The 21,124-nt window shown below is 41.1% G+C and overlaps 2 protein-coding genes across 3 annotated transcripts; both read right to left on the bottom strand.

The window, feature by feature from the left end:
• Window positions 1-784: 784 nt before the first annotated feature.
• Window positions 785-5,734, bottom strand: cipca (CLOCK-interacting pacemaker a). The gene is made up of 4 exons (XM_027025533.2): window positions 5,588-5,734; window positions 4,532-4,671; window positions 4,065-4,234; window positions 785-3,045 (listed from the first exon to the last, which is right to left on the bottom strand). The coding sequence occupies exons 2-4, from the start codon at window positions 4,587-4,589 to the stop codon at window positions 2,209-2,211; spliced, it is 1,065 nt and encodes a 354-aa protein (XP_026881334.2). The 5' UTR covers window positions 4,590-4,671; window positions 5,588-5,734; the 3' UTR covers window positions 785-2,208.
• A 1,691-nt stretch (window positions 5,735-7,425) lies between these two features.
• Window positions 7,426-19,750, bottom strand: pgfb (placental growth factor b). 2 transcript variants are annotated; one of them, XM_027025511.2, is made up of 8 exons: window positions 19,599-19,750; window positions 19,213-19,461; window positions 10,987-11,023; window positions 9,340-9,536; window positions 8,363-8,442; window positions 8,170-8,199; window positions 8,020-8,082; window positions 7,426-7,760 (listed from the first exon to the last, which is right to left on the bottom strand). In XM_027025511.2, exons 2-8 carry the CDS (start codon window positions 19,273-19,275, stop codon window positions 7,739-7,741), a joined length of 492 nt encoding a protein of 163 aa, XP_026881312.2. In that variant the 5' UTR covers window positions 19,276-19,461; window positions 19,599-19,750; the 3' UTR covers window positions 7,426-7,738. The 2 variants fall into 2 exon arrangements, with proteins under 2 accessions (XP_026881312.2, XP_026881311.2); XM_027025510.2 differs by having other exon boundaries at window positions 19,213-19,750.
• Between the last annotated feature and the right edge of the window lie 1,374 nt (window positions 19,751-21,124).

The following is a 21,124-nucleotide window of genomic DNA, read 5'->3' as shown; positions in this document are numbered from 1 at the left end:
AGGACAAGGTTGCTCCTGACGATGCTGGAGTAGCTGATGAGAGCTTCCAAGATATCTTTTGATGTTCTGTTTTCGTTTTTTCCATTACCATATTTACCCATATAACCTGTTATTTTTTCACCCATTCAGTTACAGCTGGAGCCTAGACCAGGTCAAAATAAGGCTGACATTACCTGCAGAAAAAAATCCCCGTAATTGAGTCATTTAAAGCTACAGGTAGTTGAGCCACATGCGTATAGCAATAAGTAAAATAATGGAAGTTATGGTTTACAGAGTCATAAATCATTCTTATGAATTATGAACAAGAGACATAAGGCTAGTAGTGTCTGCACATGGACTTGAAATGTGCCGGCTAAACAAAAGTGTCTGATGACACCACATATCATCCCGAGTAGAAGTACTTTTCACCTGTGGAGGACATCCTAGATCCCAGAGTGACCCCACACTGACAACCAAGTTCTCCTGTCAACAGTTTATCCGAGGGGATGGAGAATTCTAAGAACCTGCACATCATATTGGTCGATATCTTCGTCAAAACCTTTAAGCATGAGTGTCCAGACCAACGTAGTTCTTTTTACAAGTAAAGCCTTTATTACATTTTTGTGGATTTGCTCCAATGCTTTTGTTGTCCTGTTTCACAGCATTCCAACTGACACCATTCTACAAGCTGTATTTACCTAATACCATAAAAGCACTTTTACTGAATGCCTACAAGGACTGAATCCCATGACAGTTGGTTACACAAATCAAACAAACTATAAGAAAGTCACAATGGAAATCAGAAGACATTTTAACATAATCTTTATTAAGTATACTCCATATCTACACAGTGAGATGTACATGGTGATGCAATTTACCTAAATGAATCGTTGAAGTCTAAGAGGTTGAACTGCGACCTCAAAACTTAAACTGTATGTTATTATAAATCACGTAAGTAAACTTGTAAATTTGCTGACACTGCTATATGATATATTAATAAATAATCTACTTTAGTAAGATATAATGTAGTTTAGTAAAGTATAATAATGCATAATGCAATGCATGCCTTGGTGCCAAATGGTACATTGAAAACCAGTATACAGATTGACAACATTTATTCTTTAAATATTTACAAAACAGGCCTTACGATCCGTTTTGAAAATGTGCCAATTCTGTTGAGACACAATAATAAAAAGGTATGAATAACTTGTCTATTTACAAAGTCAGTTATCAACAGGACAAAAGCACTACTGTCTATTCTTTGTAATATATTAATGATATTGACAGACTACACATAAGTCCTTTACTATACCATCATGTACCAATACGGCCCACTTGCAATTCACACTTCACCCATGAGCCATAGTAAATACACTGCAGAATGTGATAAAGGCATTTACCCATATAGGCCCATCTAGACATTTTTGTTCTCAGTGACTGACAGATTCTCCATCATTGAAAGGAACGTGTGGAAACTGTTGAAGACGTTTGTTCTGTAGGCACGGGAGAAAAGGGGAGGATGGGGTCACCTGGTCATCAAACTATCATCAAACACCAATATTTTTTGCTAGAGACACTGAAATTATGGTGTCTAAACACCATTTAACCATTTGAAAGCATCTGTTATTTCAGATGCGCAGTAACACAACCACCAGAAATTGTATGTCTAAGGCAGTATAGACTTTCTAAAAGGAAAACACATTATATATTTGTTTCTATCTATTCTGTTCTCAGAGATGATCAAGGATAATGGTAACACTTACAGTCCATAAGACCAGTATTTACTATGAATATTAGGAGAAAAATAGCCTAACATGAAATAACAAATATGAATATAGAACAAGAGAAACAAGTAAGACACAGTCTGGGGCTGCTAAACATAGCAAAGAAAAACGGTCAGCCATTCTCAGTCAAGGAGATGAGCTGACTATTCTAATGACTAGCCACATTATTCATGAGCATCTCAGTGCCCCTGGACTCCAAGTATTGGACTACCAGCCAAGCAGACACACGACTGAGGAAGACAGGCCGTCCTGCCTCACTGCAAGAGACCCTGGACTAGAGATGGGACAGGTTTGGAAGTGGGACAAATGCACCATCTATACCAGAATGCACTCCACACCCTCCCCTGCCCTGTAGTCTTTAAAGGTTTTATATGGTTATGCTTGAAAATGTTTGGCCTAACTGAGGGCAGATTAAAGACAAATCCTGGACAACATTTGCCGATGCTCAAAACAGTGCGCTCCCCACCATGTCCTCCTTTGGGTCCTCCGAAGAAGGGTTCTGGAGGGCGAGCTGCAGCCTGGCCCACACCTGGGGATCTCCGCTGCTCACGGCCTCCAGGAAGAGATGTGTATGGGCCCGCAGCTTCTGGAGCTGGGCCTGGGAGCGCTTGTTCTGACGAATGAGTTCCTTTGTGCGCAGTGTAATCCCAAGCAGCCCTGAGCAGTTCAAAATGTTGTACGTGTTGCAGAAGCGCTTGTGCTTACTGGAGCTTGGAGAGAGTGCCACCGGAGAGCCCTCTGCATCATTGCTGGAATCCAACGTTGTTTTAGGGCTCTCCTCAGGTAAAGCAGAAGGATAGCTTTCAGTGCAGACAGAGAATTGACTGGCTGTGGCACTGGGCTCTATAAAGCTAGGATACTTTGTCAAAGAGTTTTCCAGATCCATACTGCCAACTCTATGACTGTAGCTATGGGGATCAACAGAATTACTGTCAGCAATGGCAGTTTCAAAGATGCTCTGCTTCAAAGAAAGACACCGAGACTGCTTATCGTTATGGCGATGCCGTCGATACTTTCCTCCATGGCTGTGGCCTGAATTGCTCCTATGGAAAGCGCTTGGGCCAACCTCTCTGGGCCCATGGGCAGGGTGCGGGGCAATTTTCAGAAAAGAGTTTAGGATGGGAATGTAATTTCTGGATTGTCTTTTCTGGTTGGTATATTTCTGAGAGGCACGACTGCCATTTGGTACTACTGGCTGGAGAAGAACCACTGGTGACTGAGGAATTACTTCCAGCGATGAGTTGAAACCCCAAGGTTTTATTGCTGGTGTCTCAGAATTGGACTGCAAAGGAGAACCACCTGTTATTACTTTTGTAAAATGAACCCCATACAACCCCACTTAGATACAGGATAAATACATTACATGTTTATAGCAATATAACTAAAAAGCTATTGGTTAGCTGTGATACTTAAGGGACTCAACAGTGTGTTAAGTAAAGTGCAGTGAGCATCCCAGAAGCATCGTAGCAGTATGGGAATAAAATCGCTGTCCTAGGTTTATTTGTATAGTATGAATGTTTCCCAACAATGTTCATACGCCTGCCAAACCCAGTCATCAGACAGGTGCCCCTGCCAGAGGGAGGAGCTGTGCAACCAGCATTGTGCACACCTGTTCCTCTTTAACTCAATGTCTATTTCATTCCCTGCTTCTCTCAACTGAACAGACGAAAAGCAAAACCTGTTTCTCCCAAGAAAGGGATTATGCTAACAGAAAGCCCAGTACTCTTTGTTTGTTTGTTTGTTTGTGTGTGTATGTGTGTGTGTTCTCTTGTTTATTGTGTTTTTTCTCTGGTTTCCCAAGAAAGTTACTATAATGTTGTTCACTTTACCCTGTATACAATAATTTATATAATTATATACTTTATAGTCTGTAGGAAACAGAGGTTAATGTAGTGTTTATCTTTGTTAATAGTTCATTTTTGCCCAGCTTGGTGCTTGGGTGAAGTACCCAAGTATATCAACCTTAACATGTTTTCAACCTCCAGCTCATCTCACTCATTTCATTGTGTTGAACCTTTAATTTCATCTAGCTCATGACAATGACTGCTGATCTTTGAGTCTAATATTTTGATGGACAAAAGTCAACACTTTCAGTATTTTATATTGTTCTAAGGCACCATATGTTTATTATGAATCCATTTTCCTATAACTTATGGCAGCACCTCTTTTATACAGAAAGACTTACTCGAATTGGGCCGATTATAAAATATGTTTGGTGCTGGCGGTCAGGTTTGGTAGTAAGCATCAAAATGACATTTCTGAATCAAATAGACCTGAATGGTCAGGTGTACTGTACTGTACCTGCTTGAGAACGATATTGTTCATTACGATCATGGGAGAGACACCTTGGTAAGCCCCAGGCACCTGAGGTAGCTGTGGAGCTGACTGCATGCTTCGTGTAGATGCTGTACTAGACCCCATATCCTCAAACTCTGTCTGGTCCACTGCGCTGAGATATCCAGAACTGCAATCTAAACAAAATCAAACGGGGTAATGTCAAGACTACATGTAAAACTCCTAGTACTAACCTATACTTAATTTTCTATACTTAATATAGTATATAAATATACTATACTTAATTTTTCATTATACGTTTAAAACAAACTTGACAATCAGAAACCAAGAAGTCTGTGAAAATGGTGAATCCATGAATTACTTTCTTTTTAACTCTGTAAAAAATTGGCATCACCGAAGGGGATCCTAACTGCTTTCTTCTGCACACAAACATGTAACAGGTAGGGCAGACTGAACAGCTGCCAGTAACCAACCTGAGAAACCTGAATCTCTATCCATCCCTGAGCCAGATACCTTCTGTTTATTTGCCATGGTAGCACAGACTCTTCTGGGAATCTTTTGCCTTTTCTCTCTTTTCAATTACAGGAGATGAAGGCGAAGTCCATTGGTAGGCCTTAAAGGTAAAGGTTTTAGTAAATGCATCAAACAGGAAGAAGGAAGAGGATTCATGTTACCGGAACAGATCCTAATAGCGACTTAGTGGCTTTCTACGTGTGACAACGAAAAGTTGGCTTTCATTAGCTGCTATTCGGAAAACACAAGCACCAGTAAGTTAATTAGTAATGATTAGACAGTTAATAATTTGCATTTGCAAAATTAACTAATTTAGTAGACACTAAAATTTAGTAGAAACATTAAAGTTTGCAAATAAGTGTTTTAATTGGATAAAGAATTCATGAAGCGCTGTTAAGACCATTAAAATGCTCACATATGAAACAAACATATGTACTATGGTGTTCTCAAAAACTCATCAAATACAAAGACAAGTAAAACATTTATCTATAAAGGCTAACACAGATGAAATATCAGCACATACACTGGTAACATATATTCACATGTGAGACATGAGTAAAGTGCATACAAATCTATAACACGTAGGTTACAAGTGAAACGATGCATATAAAAAACACATAGTAGTTCATATATGTAAACGTGCTATTTTTATGTAACACAAGTAACCTACGTTTGAATACATGTGAAATACATGCATGAATTAATGTTTCAGTTGTATGTTTGGTATGTGACTACAAGAACATACATATAGCAAACAAGCCCACGTGTTTCACATAATAACGTATAAAAGAACGTTGAACATATATTGTGTAAGTCCACAACAGTACGTACGGATGGACATATTTGTATGCATGTGTTGTATAGATATATACGGGAGACTGATACATGGCATCAGGCAGTTTAGTCCAGATCAGCATAAATAAACAGGCTTGCTCTCCTACGCAGCACAATTGTGGCGACAACACACGATGCCAAACACGAGACAAGTGCAAGTACCACGTCCGTGGAATACTTACATAAATGTTGCTTTCAAATGTTCCTCACCGAGACCGCTTTCAATGACCGACCACGTTACACTAAACTAAAGATGCAGGCATGTATTTGCTAGCTGCAGTGTGCAACATACGTCTGGGCAATACGTCTGGGCAGTTGACTTTGCGACGTTCCAGTCAGCTGGTGCTTATCGTTTCCGGGGAAACAGTCCCAACGTCATCTCATTAAGCACGCAAGATCCGCCTTCCGTTTTCCATTCTGCGCTGTCATTGGTGCGGAAATGCCAGCCTCGCGACTGGGAACGTGACTCGAAATAAGGGCTTTCAGCACCTCCGACCTTCTCCGCTCTGTTCACGCGCATGGCATCAGAAATAATGCATGCAAAACGTCCCCTCAGCAACTTTCTACAGTAAACCCCTCATGGACATAAAACATCGAACCCCTACATGTTGGTGTGTGTAAACAAGTTTATGCATATGATATATGATGCTATAAGCTGTGACCTTAAAACATATTTTGTGTCTTCTGCTCCTAATCAATATATACACATAGCCCAATAACTTAGTGTGTGTAAACCTGCGCTGCAACATAATCTAATCTGATGCCAATGTTTTGAAAACGGATCAAAACATTCAACTCCTATTGAAAGAAAAGCGATAAAGAGTAGCAACCTAGATAATGTATCTCTTTATTAACAGTGGCACAATAGCAATACTTTATCAATATCATATATACAATATTCATAACTGGAAACAACTTCATAATTATTGACCCTCGTTGTTAATAAAACATTTTTGCATGGAAAACTGAACAAATATCTCTTGAGCTATAAAGAAGCCAATGGCCAAAAGATATCAGGTTCCTACTCAGCAACATAATGTAAATGCTGTCAGTTTAAGTATAGTATAATCCTTTTTTGCCAGAGTGTTATAAATGAGTATTTGCACATTAATTTTGATAAGTCTAATGCCCCCAGTGTAAAACTGATACTGTTGCTTTCATGTTTCATGTTCATTCAGAGGCCACACACAGTACTAGTAGCAGCACATCTAGTTTCTGAGGTTGAGTTCTAACCTTTTCTTGACCTATGCAGCTCTTTTAATGGACAATAATAATAGACTGTCAATTGAAACATATCCGAACACAATGTCAGCATACAATACACTCTTAAATTCATCAGTTGTTCCATGAACTGCTACCATGTAGATCGTAAGTGGGTACAATACAGCAGTATAGTTCTATTTTAAAATGTAACAAGAATTGTATTCTTGACACCAGTAGAGGTCAGCATGTCTCTGTCAATGAACTAACCACACCAGTCCTGCATTAGAGCATTAACGACATCCATATATATCATGGACTTACTGAAGGCTTTGGATTTCAAAATACATGTTTTTGTTTTTTTTATCCTCAAACTGGCCAAGTCAAAGAATTAAAACCAGTTAGAGGAGTGCATGTAACCTGTAACCTGTAACCTGTGGTTATTATACATCCAAGAAGGAATTGTCTGCAATTGTTATTGAAAACTTGTCTCAATAAATGACACAACACAAATAAAAGATCAAAAGTATTTTTGGTTTTGGTTTACCAATATAACCAACTGTCTTTCGTGAGTTTGGTTTGCCTGTCTGTAAATAAAAAAAGGACAAAAATCCCAATTTGTACTCATGCTATACAGCATCAGCAGAGTAGTCAGTCTTAACAAAAATATGCTTTTACTGGTTTGCAAGCAATAAATAAAAAGTAGTGAAATGTAATGTATAGTGTAGAATAATACTAATATCAATAATAATAATAATCACCACCACCATAATAATATAATCACCACCACAATAATAATAATAATAAGCATAACAACAACAACAACAATAATATTTTATTATTATTACATATTGAAAATTATAGCCAGTGTCCTGTAGACTAATTCCTACTTCAGACATTGAATTTGGTTCCCCACTGTGCTTCCAAACAGAAGCATGTCAGAGGGTGTCACCTCACAACAGGCGGTTCCGGTACATGAAATGTCCCCTGGTGGCTAGTGTGACCTTCGTGTCACTGTGGCAGTGCCTCATCTCAGACATGGGCGGTGGAGGTGACACAGGATCCATTAAGAGCAGGATGGGCGGGTGGTGGCTAGCTGCACAGCATGAGCAGAGGACAGGGCAGAGCTGGGTTTATCTTCGAGGAGGCTGACACCTGGAAGAGAAGATGGTAAGATGATCATCAGGTAAGAGCATACATTCAGAAATCCCACTTCAATCTTCCTTTTTCAAGCACTCTTTTTGAAGCCGACAACTGCAACCTAACGAAGTTACTTCATTAAGTCATTTGCATTTTGTGCCAGTTTGTATTTGTAAGTCCTTATAAGTTCCTGGTTCTCAAACTGCATCATGACTTCATAAGTGGGACCTCCACCCTGCTTCTCCAGCCTGCCGGTTCTCAATGGGTTTCTCACCCATTGCAGTCCTTTACTCGCTGTTTCTCCTTCCGTTTCCTTCCCCGTCCTTTTGGCCTCCGCCTACGAAGAAAATGAGAAGGAAAGCTCAAGCCATTCAAGGTGAATGGAACTGTAGGTCTGCTAGGAAAGTGTTGCTCGCAAAATTACCTGTCGTGTTTCACTGCGGGCTTTCTTAGTCTGACCGTCGGCACACGGAGGAAACCAGAGAGACACAAAGATGCATTTTTAGGTCATTTTCTTCAGGAAAATGTTTGGTGGTGCTTCAGTATTTTTGTCACTACTGAGAATTATGCTTAGGAAGAACAGAACAAACCACGTGGAGAGGTTGTCTTCTCCTTACCTACATTCACAGCTTTTGTGCTCCACAAAGGTCATCTCTACATACTCCCGACCTTGCTCTGCTGGTTTCAGCTTTAATAACTGCATAAATAGATAAAGAACAATTATTTCTTACGCATCAAGGCTTCTAATAGGTTGAAACCATTGCTTTCTTTACTCTAGTGTTGAAGGTCCACAGATGGTTGTTTAGTGCTAACCCTGCATCCTTTATTAATCATGCATCAGTGCAATAATGAACAATGCAAAAGCTCCATGATAAGATGTAATTCTGATTGGCTAAGTAATGATGATGTAGAACAGTTTTTCTCAGACTCATGGGGATCATGTACTTTGTGAGAACCATAGATATACACGAACAAAAAAAATATGACTACATAATATAATGAAATAATGAATATCAAAGAGTATTAAAAAAAAAAAAAAAAGAAAAGAATGTATATCATCTTCAAACTTGGTAATGATGCAACAGTCCTTCGGGAGCCACGACCAACAACAGCAATAAATATGGGAGAACTTTAATGCAGTTAATGACATACGAAATTACTAAGTGACATGGCACTTATATTTTGAACGATAAAAAAATGGGCCGCTGTCCAGAGCATGACTGCCCTTGATCTACGGGACATGTTTAACTTGCAGACATACTGCTCAATTAACCTGTCAGCAGCTCTTTATTTCATAGCTGGCATTCTGCATTAATTTGCCATTCCTCTGTAGATTAGGAAAGATTTTGTAGTCAATACTACAAAAGGTAGCTGGATTCAGTGGATAGTGTATTGTCTACAATATTCATATGTTAAAGACTATTATTAACATAATCTTTCTAAAGATGTTCAGTGTTAAACACATACAGTTTGACAGCTTGACCTACAGCTTACAGATTTTTTTTACACTGAATTTCGACTAGTGGCCGTAGTTGTATGTTTCTTGGCTTCTGGCATAACCAGTAAACTTCACGGTCATGTTGCTAGGACACACTTGCATAGTGATGTTGGCTGTGAGCGTGGGGTGGCACTCCAGGTTCTCATCTCCACAGCAACCAGCACAGCGGACCAATGGCACACAGGTGGGGCTGAAGATGTGCTCCACCTCCCCAGGGTACTCCTGCACAACCTCAACCAGCTTCTCTATGGTACGGCAGAAACTCCGCCCCCACACTTCCTGAAACAGGATTACTGGGACAAGGCCAAACAAAGGAAAGTAAGGCAAAGATTAAAGGGCCAGTAAAAGCTGCGGTCCGAGTTAACGTGGTGGCACACCACAGGCGATCACTGAGGTTCACGCGCAGCTGATGACGGGATTAGCATTACTCTCGACATTCTTTGCGCAATTACCCAGTCACTGTGTGCTTTGTTAGCTTGGTCTCCACCAGCCCGAGAAAGGTGCTGGCAGGGTTTCAGTTTACCGATCACACTTTCATACAAACACTTGTGAGCTCTCTCAAGGAATGTTCTTCTTTACGTCTAGAGTTCTAGCAGGATACTAAGCTGCATGCAAGGTTAGAATGTTACATTATGCCTTTGACCTGTGTTTGATTTCTTTTTTAAATGTAATTTTATTTTCATTTTCTATTCAGGCTGGAAGTGAGATACTTTGCCATTTTTGTTACAAAAGTTCTTAAGTGGTTTGGAAAAATGTCAGTACGTTCGGCTCTTCCTCTCACAGTGAAGTATGAGTTACATTAACGCCAGCTTTATTTGAACAACTCTCCAAATATTTCTGTCACTGCACATCATTTCTTTGAACCTGGACACCTAAAACTTCAAATCATACCAGTACATCCGAATGAACACACAAACAAATTAGTATATATTATGGCAAAGGTGAGTTTAGTGAACATAATAGGAATTCATTTTTCCAGCTTTCCTTTCTAAGTTACATTGACTCCCCATTATCATGAGAGTAACATGAGAGTGAATTAGAGAGATGGAACATGGGATTTCAAAGCTGCTAATCATCTTCGACATTCTAAAACTCCACCGAGCAATGAAAACAGACCCTCCGTAGTTTTCGGTCGTCTGACGACCCGCTCGTGAATGAAGACAAATCGCTTAAAAGGAATTTTGAGGTTAACAAGTGAAGATCGTTCATCTGTTCCATGAATAAAAATGAAGGTCTGAAAGAAAGTGTCAGGAGTAGGATGGTCGCCTCAGGTCCAGCTGCGAGTTTACTAGGAGAACGCACACGCGTATAGGTACACGAGTTAGTGCATCTAGAGTCACACCCTCTGATAGCACAGAACCCAAACCCAGAACCCACGGGGCCTTTAACGATGACACAGGCAAGAACATTCATCATGACACAGTTGGCCAACGTGAGAGTCTAACGTGCCACTGGCACAGTTTAATTTCGAATTTACAGGAATGAACTGAAACTCGTCCTGAACTCATATGAGCAACTGACAATAAAGGTGATTGGCAGCCTGGAAGAGTTAACGCCACAAGAGACTTCTTAATACGACTAAATGTGCTAAAATAACTTCAAAGGCTCCTTAATATAGCAGGATCACTCCCAGTATAATCGTTCTGCAATAATATTATATCTAATAATTACTGACACAGCCAAGCCAATGTCACAATGTCACATGTTTGAGATTTATTCCAGTAGGCATGTTAATATTCTTACCTTTAGAGGTGCTGTTTATTGTGGTTGAGGGAGAACACTGCAAAAAATTAAAACAAGTAACAGGTCAGAGATCTTCAGACTGATAGGAAACGTGAAACAGACCACATGTTCACAGGTACAGGATGATTACAAATGCTTAGAGAAGACACTAAGATTTAAAAATGTGAAACACACGTGAAATGTGGATGTACATTGTGATTACAAATAGGAATAAGGATTCATTAGACAAAATGTGATGACTGAGTTATTACTTTAGTAGCAATATAGGCATCAAACCTTACAGATTTGCATAAGTCTGATGGTATACAAAACATATTAAAACCTTTAAAACCAGTTGAACAACAACTTGTCTAAAGATAAAAGTGCAACTATTATACAGTAAAAGCACAACCATATAAAGTGGGCGGTACAAGACAACACAGAGATCCAGAGTCTTGAGCCAGGACAACTGACTGAGATGCATCGCATTATAAACATAGTGTCTGTTTAAGTTCAAAGTCTGTTTCCTTTGGCCTAAAATTCTGCTATTTATTTTCTCATTGGCTATTCTCCCTTTAGCAGACACTTTTGCTTTGGGCTCAAAGAATACAGCTATCGAGGTAGCTTACATGTTAACCCTAAGTGGGAAATTTAAACTACAATCTTAAAAGCCACAGACTGATATGATGCCATGATTCAATGGCCTGTGAAATTCCTCTGTCATAGCTCAGGTAATGGAGGTCTGTGACCTAATATCACAATGTCATGACCATGAGTGTGTATGTCATAACCATGTACGGGCCCCTGAATATGTATGACATCAAAAACATCTTCTTCTTGAAGGGGGAAGGGAAATGACACTGGAAATGACACAGCATAGTCACAGTGATTGCAGAACCTCTTTTCAACCAAAACAGGCATAGTGAAGCATTCAGTGTTTACGCAAAACGTACTCATATTAACCTCTAGTTACTAAATCAGATTTATCGTTCCTGTAAGCCTGTGAGAAAGCATGTGAGACGCAACCCAACGGAACTTTAGAGGTCTGTGCTATAATTTATGCGGTCTACGAGTCAGCATTTTACCTGGCCCCTCTGAGGTTCTTTTTTGGCTGCGTTTCTGGGATGATTTTTGGTGAGCGAGTGTTAGAGGGCCAGGGAGAGGCAGACTACAGGGAGACCTGAATGCCACAGGTCAGCCCGGCCATGAGAGAGCAGTCACCTGGCACCTCCTGGCGCTGTACTTCAGAAAGCAAGCCGTGCCGAAAAACTTGGCAGATTGTCATGGCTATGTGGAGCGCCTCACGTAGCAGCTCCCATTCCCGCACACGTAAATGAGCTTGAGAGTGTGCATTACAGTTCAGACACATTTTTAAATGACTTGAAAGCAGCGTGTTTTTACAATGATCCAATTATTCCGTTCCTCCTGGGCTCGTGGGAACCACATACACTGCAAGAGACTGAGTAAGATTAAGGTTGATCCAGAAGTTATGGGTGTGTTACGAGGTGATCATTTAATCATTTCTGGAGAAAGAAAATGATGAGAACCAAAACTGCGTTCTGTGACTTTTAAACATATTTGATTTACGCCAGATTTTATGGTGCATTTACATTTATTTCGGACAAGAAAAGAATTGTGAGACATATAGACTTACACTTAAAAACATAGAAAAGCATTTCCATCAACTCTAGCGCAAAATATATATATATTACTCCAACTTGATTTAGTGTGTAAAGATTTTCAATTCCACTGTTTCTATGCTATAATAATAATTAAGACAGAAAGTTGATGTGACATTGAACTACGATGAAATGTAATGAAAGTGATAAACAGACAATGTAAACGAAGGAGTGCTACACATGATCACTATCACTGTCATGCCAGTCTGCCAGACTTGATCTCCTTGTGACAATGTAGCATAGTCTTTAGGGTTTGTTTCCCTGTGTTTTGGATGTGCGCATCTTCACCATGCCTTCAGAAAAATGATTACGGTCCATCCTTTGCTTGACATGCTTGGGTTTGGTCACTGTCCTGGTCTTGTCCTTAAGTGAGTTACTAGTGCATGTGTTATGTGTTAAATCAAACCATACAAAAGTTAGATCAGCACGATATTTACTGAACCTCTCCACTGAAACCAGTGAAAATGTCTGCTTCTAAACAACATCAGTGGTGTTCCATTGAGGTCCATGTTCATTTGCATGTATTGCTGAGAATTCCGTGATTTAAGTGAGAGTCCCTGAAATTCCATGAGACTTGGCATGAAATTCCATGAGACTTGGAAATTCCATGAGACATGTAATTCACATGTCCTTGTTTGACAAGGTACACAGAGAGTGCACAGACCAAAGCAAGGAAGCATGGAGCCATCGGGGTCAGGGTGACATAGACTAGGAGGTTTCAAGAAAACAGAAAAGCAAACAAAATGGAAACTAAACTGCTATGCAATTATAAATGATACAAAACAACAGGTTTAATGAGGTCTGGACTGAAAAATACGGAACAATTCCTCCCAGTATTCTCGAAGATAAAGGTCTGTTTCATGGGTGTTCCCTCCTATGTCATATATCTTATGATTCATGCACACTTCAACTTCCCCCAATAATACATCATATATGGAAAACGCCTATATGGATAGTGTCAAAAAACAGAGCAGTTCTATAGCAAAGCACTAGGCTGTCAGCCTCCTCTCAATTCAAATTTGATTAAAACTGTTTGAGAAAGTGTTTGGGCCTGCCATTGACAGGAAGAGACGGAAAAAGAGATTTGACACCAACCAGACATGATGACATTGGAACTTTAGTTTCAGAATCTCAAATGAAGTCCATCATGAATGATTACAAAAGATTTAGTGAGGCTAAAACATATTCAGGCATTCTATAATTTCTTATAATTCTACTGTTATCACTTTATTAACACCACTTTCACTATCACAGAATATGTATAATTAAACATTTTACCTCAGGAACTTCAGTCGTCACTTCGTACTGTCTCCCATCAGTGTTACGCTAAACGCCTTTTAAGGCACTTGGCTGGTGCAGATTTGTCACATTACTGTCTGTTGAAGGAGTGAAAGAAGCATCTGGATTTGGAGGAAGTTAACGTGAGAGGCCGTGCAAGGTCTTCCTCTCCAGAGCGGATGCTCTCCAGCTGGAGCTGTTTCTTGTCAAGGTCAAATCAAACAAAAAGGTGATCCAGAATTCGGTGAAACTCGAAACTACTTGTAACTGACAAGTGGAGCCATCAGTCTTATTCTCTGTGTCAGTTTAAAAACATCACCCTGTTGAACCAGTGTGAGGGGAATATCCACTGAAATGACATGACATTCGGTTTAACTCTTCAGTCTTCAACGCTAGTGACTGAGCTGCTCCCTGTACAACATACGCAAAACACAGAATCTTTGGTGCAACACAGGCACACACACTCCCGTGATAGGGGCCAGCCAGGGCTAATTGTGCTCCCTATTACAGTAAATGGTGCCATGGTTGTGTAAACTGGAATAGATTGCCTCCAGATGAGAGATTAAAGCACGCTGAGCAGATGACAGTCCCTGGAGTGCCACCAGAGGAAGGAGAGCTCCATGCTTCCTGCTTGTGATTGCCCCCCCGTCCCAAGGGCCAAAAGCAGGCCCGTGTTGGAAGGAAGCAGTGTTCTCATCCAGCGGCAGCATGTGCACCCGTAATGGTGTGGAGAACCGCTGGTGTCCACGCACCAAGGGGACTCAGAACCGCTCACATTGGCCTGAGACGTGTCGTGGGAGTGCGGAACACAGCCGTGCACAGCAGAGATATCCCTGTATGCCTTTTACCACATGAATGCGATCTCGACTGATAGCTAATATGGGAGAAAACTTTATTTAGGTATGATTTACTGAAGTTATTCACACATCTGACATCAATTTGTGCATTGAGCAATCTAACTGTCATCACTTGGACAAGGAGCCTGTTACAGAATTGGAGGGTAAATAGTGAATCGCTGCTTGGTTATAATACAGCATGTCCAGAACACGCATAGACAACTGAATGTCAATATGTCTATAGATATGTATGCACGAGAAGGGTCAGCTGTCGGTGCTGCTATCAGTTGTAATCTTATAAATAGAAACCCCTCAGCAGAGGAAGCTGACACACATCATCACAGATGGTCAGGATAAAGTTACATTTTTGCTCAAGTCTTGATAGAGGAAACACCTGTACTGGACTGTAGAGCCAGCCTGTGTCCTGAAGCGCGGGGGGATATCGCTAGGCCTCTCCATCTGTAAATCTGAAATCTGACAACCCCGGCCTGTTTTCAATGTTTCTACATGACAGCCCCCCCTCTCTGCTGCCTTCCCCGCTGCCTGATCCTACATCATCCTGGTAGGTCCCACTCGTCTGTCTGCTTTTGAACGTGCTTCCTCTAGCTAATTTGTTACTTTCTCTCCTTCCCCACTGAAGGGCATTTTAGCCAAAGGATAACGCCCAGGCTTTTGGGTTTTGTGGCCCAGATCTTCTCATCTTTCCACTAGGGCAGCTGCAGCTGCCGATAGCGAGAGCGGCAGCTGACTGCCACCGTCTTTCCCGGCTCTCTGAGCACGAAAGAGACAGAGGAAGACAGCTCGGACAGGAAGTCATCATCAGCAGAGCAGAGGTTTGACACATCGTCCTCTCGTCGGTTTATCAGCATTCTGTCACCTCTGTCTCACACAGGAAGAGTGAAAGCTATGAATACACACACAAAAAACAGAGGAAAATAGAGAAGAATGGAAGAAAGAGCACATAGGATGACCTAGGAAAGAGTACATGTGACAACCGGGATGTAGGAGGAAATGACAGAGGACAAGATACAGGGAAAAGCAGTTCACATGGAAATTGAAAGCCAGAGCAGAAGATAAATTTAAACCTGTGGTAAAACGTTCATAGAAGCGGTCACGGGGGTGTAGGGCTTATGGTATTCACGGCAGGTTCTTAGCAGGTACCTCCTTTTAGAATGTTACAAAACCATTCACCTTTACATTACATTACACTTTATACCAATGGTATTCAAATCTGGACCTTGAATCCAAACCTGGTCCTGGATTTGTAATCCCAAGTGTTGGGTTTGATGATTCGTGTGACTGGTTGGCCATATTGTCAACACACCTGACTCCTAGAAAAAGGGCAGGTGGAAAATCTGTAGGACCCGGACTTTGAGGACTGCGATTTGTGTATCTCTGCTCTATACTGTTAAAAGAAACAAGGTGCATACACCAGCTGAGATGGCAGCAGTGTTAATGGGTTAATCTAACGAGGTATCGCAGTAATGTCACTGCTTACATCCGTGGCAGTCACTCGAGGACTGAGTGCTTGTCTGTGAAAGGACATTTTTACGCTTAACACATTTTGGCCCTTGCTATGGCTTTTGCCTCTTGTACTGGTGCATTTCAACGTTTCTTTGACTAATACATTCCCATCGCTCATCAGAACATACTTGTTGTAATACCAGAATGAGTCTGCGCTCCAAAAAAAAACAAAACGAAATTATATAATAATCACAGTTCTGACCAGGGCAAGGCACATCATCAGTGATTGCACGCACTGTAAGACTGAGAATGAGTTTTAGGACAGTAGCCCTTTATGTGCTTATGTGACGGGTCCGCACCCATTTTGGGGAAACCAAAGAACTCTATCTGACGCAAGAGGGCAGGAGAAGACATTTATAAATGGCCTACCTCACCACATGCCCAATATTAACTTTTGTATTCTGTTCGCCCTTCCAAAGGAGTGGCTAACTGCGCACAGGCAGAGGAGACAGTCAGTGTGGAGGCGACCTTTCCGGGTAAACTAAGTAGAAGGGAGTTTGGTTGGTTTTACAGACACTATCAGTTTTACCTTGGACTGTCAGCAACTCTGGCATTACAGGTGATCCTAAGATAATTCATTACACAAGCCATCAAGAACAGAGTTGCACAAGCTACAAAAGGGAGTGCACTGAATTCACTGTATGCCTCTGTCCAGAGGTTTGAGGACCTGGGTCTCCTCTGGCAGAGCTAGGACCTGACAGTGCATGGCTGTTACTTTCTTTGAAGAACAGATTTGTGGGAAATACCTAAATGTTCCCTTTTTTCTCTTTTGTTTCTGTTTCTGTGTGCGGAGCCGTGCAGAGCTCGAATTTGGCTATATTTTGAGAAGATGGGCAAACACTTTCACCAAATGTTTAAACACCAAATATTTATTTACTTTTTCTCCACATTTAGATGGTCTCTCCCTTGTGGCACCACAGCAGCACCAAAGCGAGGGGGCGAAACGCCTGTCACTCTGCAGCCATGCAGCCTCGCAGTAGTGCGTCACACAACAGCACATTCTCTACTAAACCATCCATCGTAATGAAGGTGCATTTTTTTGCAGACACTTGGGCAGCCTGTGGAACTAAGCTTGCTTTTCATTAGTAGACATATCAGGTGTACTGAGCAAAGGCACCCTGATGGGGTTTTTTGTTTGTTTCTTTTGACATGAGACAAAATTCATTAACAGCTGCCATACAATTACGAGAAAGAGTTTGTCGTGTGTCATGGTTGAGGTGAACTCCTTTTCCAGCAGTATATAGATGCTGTAAGAGTAAGATTTTTAAGATGGTTTAGTTTATTCTTGAATAGGTTCCTGATTGTTTAATCTTGAGTCACTGCTAGCCTGAAACCTCAGTAGTGGATTTTACTCATGTTTGCACAAAGCATCTGTGAGCTGATTGTCCAGCTTTAGAAACGTAGCAGAAGCTCCCCTTTGTGCTCAAGCGATATCGCTCATTATCGATGGGCTCTTTTAAACAATCCCACTGAATTTGAGCAAACTGGAGGTTTGTCACATCTCAGGGACACACGGAGAGAGATGAGGTGTGTGAGGAAGTCCATATCAGTGAGCAGTATCAATAAAAGTGAAGGACTCTGAGACACCTTTGCCATGCGTTAAGTATGAGAGTCAGCTACCAAAAGCAGGAGAGCGTGTGCGCTCTGGCTAAAGGACGCATGACTGAAGGACTCCTTTTCATAGCCAGTAATAACAACAGATATTTGCCAGCTTCATGGAGCTCAAAGTACTCCAGACCGTGTGAGTGCTGGCTGAAACAACAAAAGAGAGAGGCGTGGACACAGTCACACTCCCACTGCAAGGAACACTAGAGATGGAAGACACCCAGGTGGTTTTTTGTGTGGCAACAGAACACTTTTTTTTTTTTTTTTTTTAACCCTGAGCTGAGGACACTTTATTCTGACCTACCATGCAGCACATAACAGAACATTTGGATTTCATTTCACTCTCCACTCATGCTTAACACGGTCTAACAGCACAAATGCAGTTAAAGTAAGCGAGGGAAAATTGAATAAATACAGTATTCTGTGGGATTTCTGAGATGTGGAGAACAGCATGAGAGGACCACTGGGCTCATTTAATGTATTTCAAAGACTGACCACTCTTTTAGAAGGGCTGAGTGAGCCAACGATCTGTAGGTGCTGGAGAGAGGAGGCATGCTCGGATACCCTGGGGCCACTGCCAACATAATCTCAGAGTCCCCTTTACAGCCAGCGTTCGGCATTTCTATCGCATGTTATACATTTTCCCTAGTGTAGAAGGCATGGCAGACTTTAGGTCAATAATTTTATTAGTGACAAACCTGAAAACTGTGTGAAATAGTGTAGGCTATAGCTTAACCACTGCGGATAGAGGTATCCCGCATATCATCCTCCCTGCCTTTGCAGTTAAATGCCAACAATTTAGGTATCTTCAAAATGAAAAAATAGCGTAAAAGCACAGTAAACGAAACGAACCCAGAAAAACGGAACTACGGAATGACGCAATTTTCTGCTCAGAGCATATTGCACGCTCATAACGACACCACTGGGTCAAAGGACGTGATGCAGTTTGTCACGTTTAACTTCATGACTCAAACGTTTCTGTGTGGCACACATTCAAAAAGAGCTCAAGTTATAGCCTATGCTACAGGCACAATAGGGTATTAAAAAAGACAACAGTCCCCGAGGTTTTGCTGAGTGTGAGGTTTCACAAGTGCGCTCACAAAGCCTGCCTGCGTTCATTCAGAAAGTTAGCTTTTATCTTCAAAGCCGCATGTACGCTTCTAATATCACGTACCAAGTTCAAAGATTAGTCACACAAGAAAGCCCGAGTTTAAAGAAACCTCTTTCTGCAAACATACACAGTATTATGGTGTCAAACACAGTATCTGCAACCAATACGTAGCTGTCTAGATTTAAAAAAATCTTCTTATGCACGAATAGCTCACCTGAGCGCGTGACAGCGTCAGGACCGCAGCGACAACTTGCACGAGAGAGCCCAAGACGCTCATTTCGTGATCCTTCGGTGTAGGAAAGGGATCCAACCGCAGGAAAGTCCACTCGGCTGTAGCCTCGTCAGTGTCCCGAGGTTCAAATATATTCCTCCAAAGGATCAATAAATCAAACGCTTCGTTTTCGTTGCCGAATACGATGCGCGCGACTCAACCTCCTTGATGATGTTGCAGATAGTAGTCGAGCTTAGAAACGAACAAGTGTTTCAGTAAATAGTGGCATACTCTTTATGGGCAAAAAAACCTGTAGCAAGACCAACAGGCAGGAAAACTTTTCTCTGATACATAAAAAGCACGTCCAAAACTCGATATGAAGAGTAAACCTTTTTTTCAGTGTCCTCTGGTTTTAATCGAGCTGTCTTGTGGTCCGGTTGGACATGCAGCAAGGCCTGTGGAGGTCCAGGGTGTTGTTCCGAGAGGAAAGGTCTGATCCTGCGTATTTCCTCTACATAGTGACACACTTGCTACTAATTGCCCTCACTAAATTTGAACAAGTTGCTCATTCAAATCACCTCCTCCAAAGTCTTCATACTCGTTCCATCCCCTCCCTCCCTCCCTCTCTCTCTCTCTCTCTCTCTCGCGCTCTCTCTCTCTTTCTCCACCTTTGCTTTCTCCAACTGTGTTAAATTCACAAAATATGTGTTTGAACAAGCCATGAATTTTTAATTCCTTATTCCGTTTTCAATATATATTGTTGCTGTAAGGTTAAACAAAAAAATATCCAGCAGGCCACATCTGTGGAAAACAAACATGAGATCAGTTTAGAGTACATAATATTTTTCCCACAAAGAAATATTTTTAATTACTTTTTAATGATCATTAAAGAACATCAACATTTTCCCTTTTGTCATTGTTTTTCATTGCTCATATTATCGTAAAATTAAATCAACAAAATTCTTCATGAAGTTATCATGGATTTTTTAAAGAAACACTGTTAATATTTGTGTCTTTGCTGTTGACGTGTGTGGTTAGAAGTCCTGGAATTCATCTTTTATTTTGAGAAGAACAGTGTGGGGTGGATAGACAAGAATAAGCACACTCTCAGAATAGGCAGCCTGAGAAACCAACCATACATTTCTGTGGGCAAATTCAATTATAATAATCCAGTAACAAATCCTTACTGTGTTACATTTCCAGTTAGAAAACATAAAACAACCTCATGGTGATGCTGAATGATTAAATATTTCATGGGAATGATCTCTATAGACAACTCTGAATGTGTTGAGGTAACTTTCTCTCTCTCTCTCTCTCTCTCTCTCTCTCTCTCTCTCTCTCTCTCTCTCTCTCTCTCCATCTATCTATCTAGCCCTCTCTCTCCATCTCTCTCTCTCTCCATTTGTCTTCTGTGACTTTATGTTTGCAGCAACACTGGAATGCATGAACAGGAGATTCTTAAGCTGTTTCTCTACATTCTTCACATTGTGTTGAATGATAGGGCTGCAGTGAGCCATTGCAAAGAGCACACTTAGGTGGACAGTGTCAGCAAATAGTCCAAGTTCCGCTGCTTTGGAGGAGCCCTCACATACACTGGACCAGTGCAAATAAGGGAATTCACCAACCACCAGGCTCCTCTGATGCTACGATTGTATAAAGATTCTTAAGGCTAAAGGCTTGCGTGGAACATTAATGGCAGCTGAATGTCAATAAAGAACAAAGTAAATACCAAAAAACTAAGAAATCTGTCCACAGGTTTGTTTTTTTCTCTAGTGAGTGTGTGTTTATATAGTTAGTGTGTGTGTGTGTGTGTGTGTGTGTGTGTGTGTGTGTGTGTGTGTGTGTGTGTGTGTGTGTGTGTGTTTGTGTGTGTGTGGGAGAAGGAGGGCAGTGACAAGGGAAAAGCTTAAACAAA

The sequence above is a fragment of the Electrophorus electricus genome, chromosome 13, assembly GCF_013358815.1.
Source record: "Electrophorus electricus isolate fEleEle1 chromosome 13, fEleEle1.pri, whole genome shotgun sequence".
Taxonomy (NCBI): Eukaryota; Metazoa; Chordata; class Actinopteri; order Gymnotiformes; family Gymnotidae; genus Electrophorus; species Electrophorus electricus.
Note: the sequence above shows the minus strand (reverse complement) of the source record. Positions and strands in the feature narration are given on the sequence as shown.

Excerpts from the sequence above, each read along its gene's own strand:
- cipca (XM_027025533.2), bottom strand. The coding sequence starts at position 4,589 with ATGGCAAATAAACAGAAGGTATCTGGCTCAGGGATGGATAGAGATTCA. Across the intron at positions 4,235-4,531 it reads TAGAGATTCAGGTTTCTCAG|ATTGCAGTTCTGGATATCTC; the intron begins GTTGGTTACTGG and ends GATTTTGTTTAG. Across the intron at positions 3,046-4,064 it reads ACAATATCGTTCTCAAGCAG|TCCAATTCTGAGACACCAGC; the intron begins GTACAGTACAGT and ends TCTCCTTTGCAG.
- pgfb (XM_027025510.2), bottom strand. The coding sequence starts at position 19,275 with ATGAGCGTCTTGGGCTCTCTCGTGCAAGTTGTCGCTGCGGTCCTGACG. Across the intron at positions 8,443-9,339 it reads CAGCCAACATCACTATGCAA|TTATTAAAGCTGAAACCAGC; the intron begins GTGTGTCCTAGC and ends CTATTTATGCAG. Across the intron at positions 8,200-8,362 it reads CACAAAAGCTGTGAATGTAG|ACTAAGAAAGCCCGCAGTGA; the intron begins GTAAGGAGAAGA and ends GCCGACGGTCAG.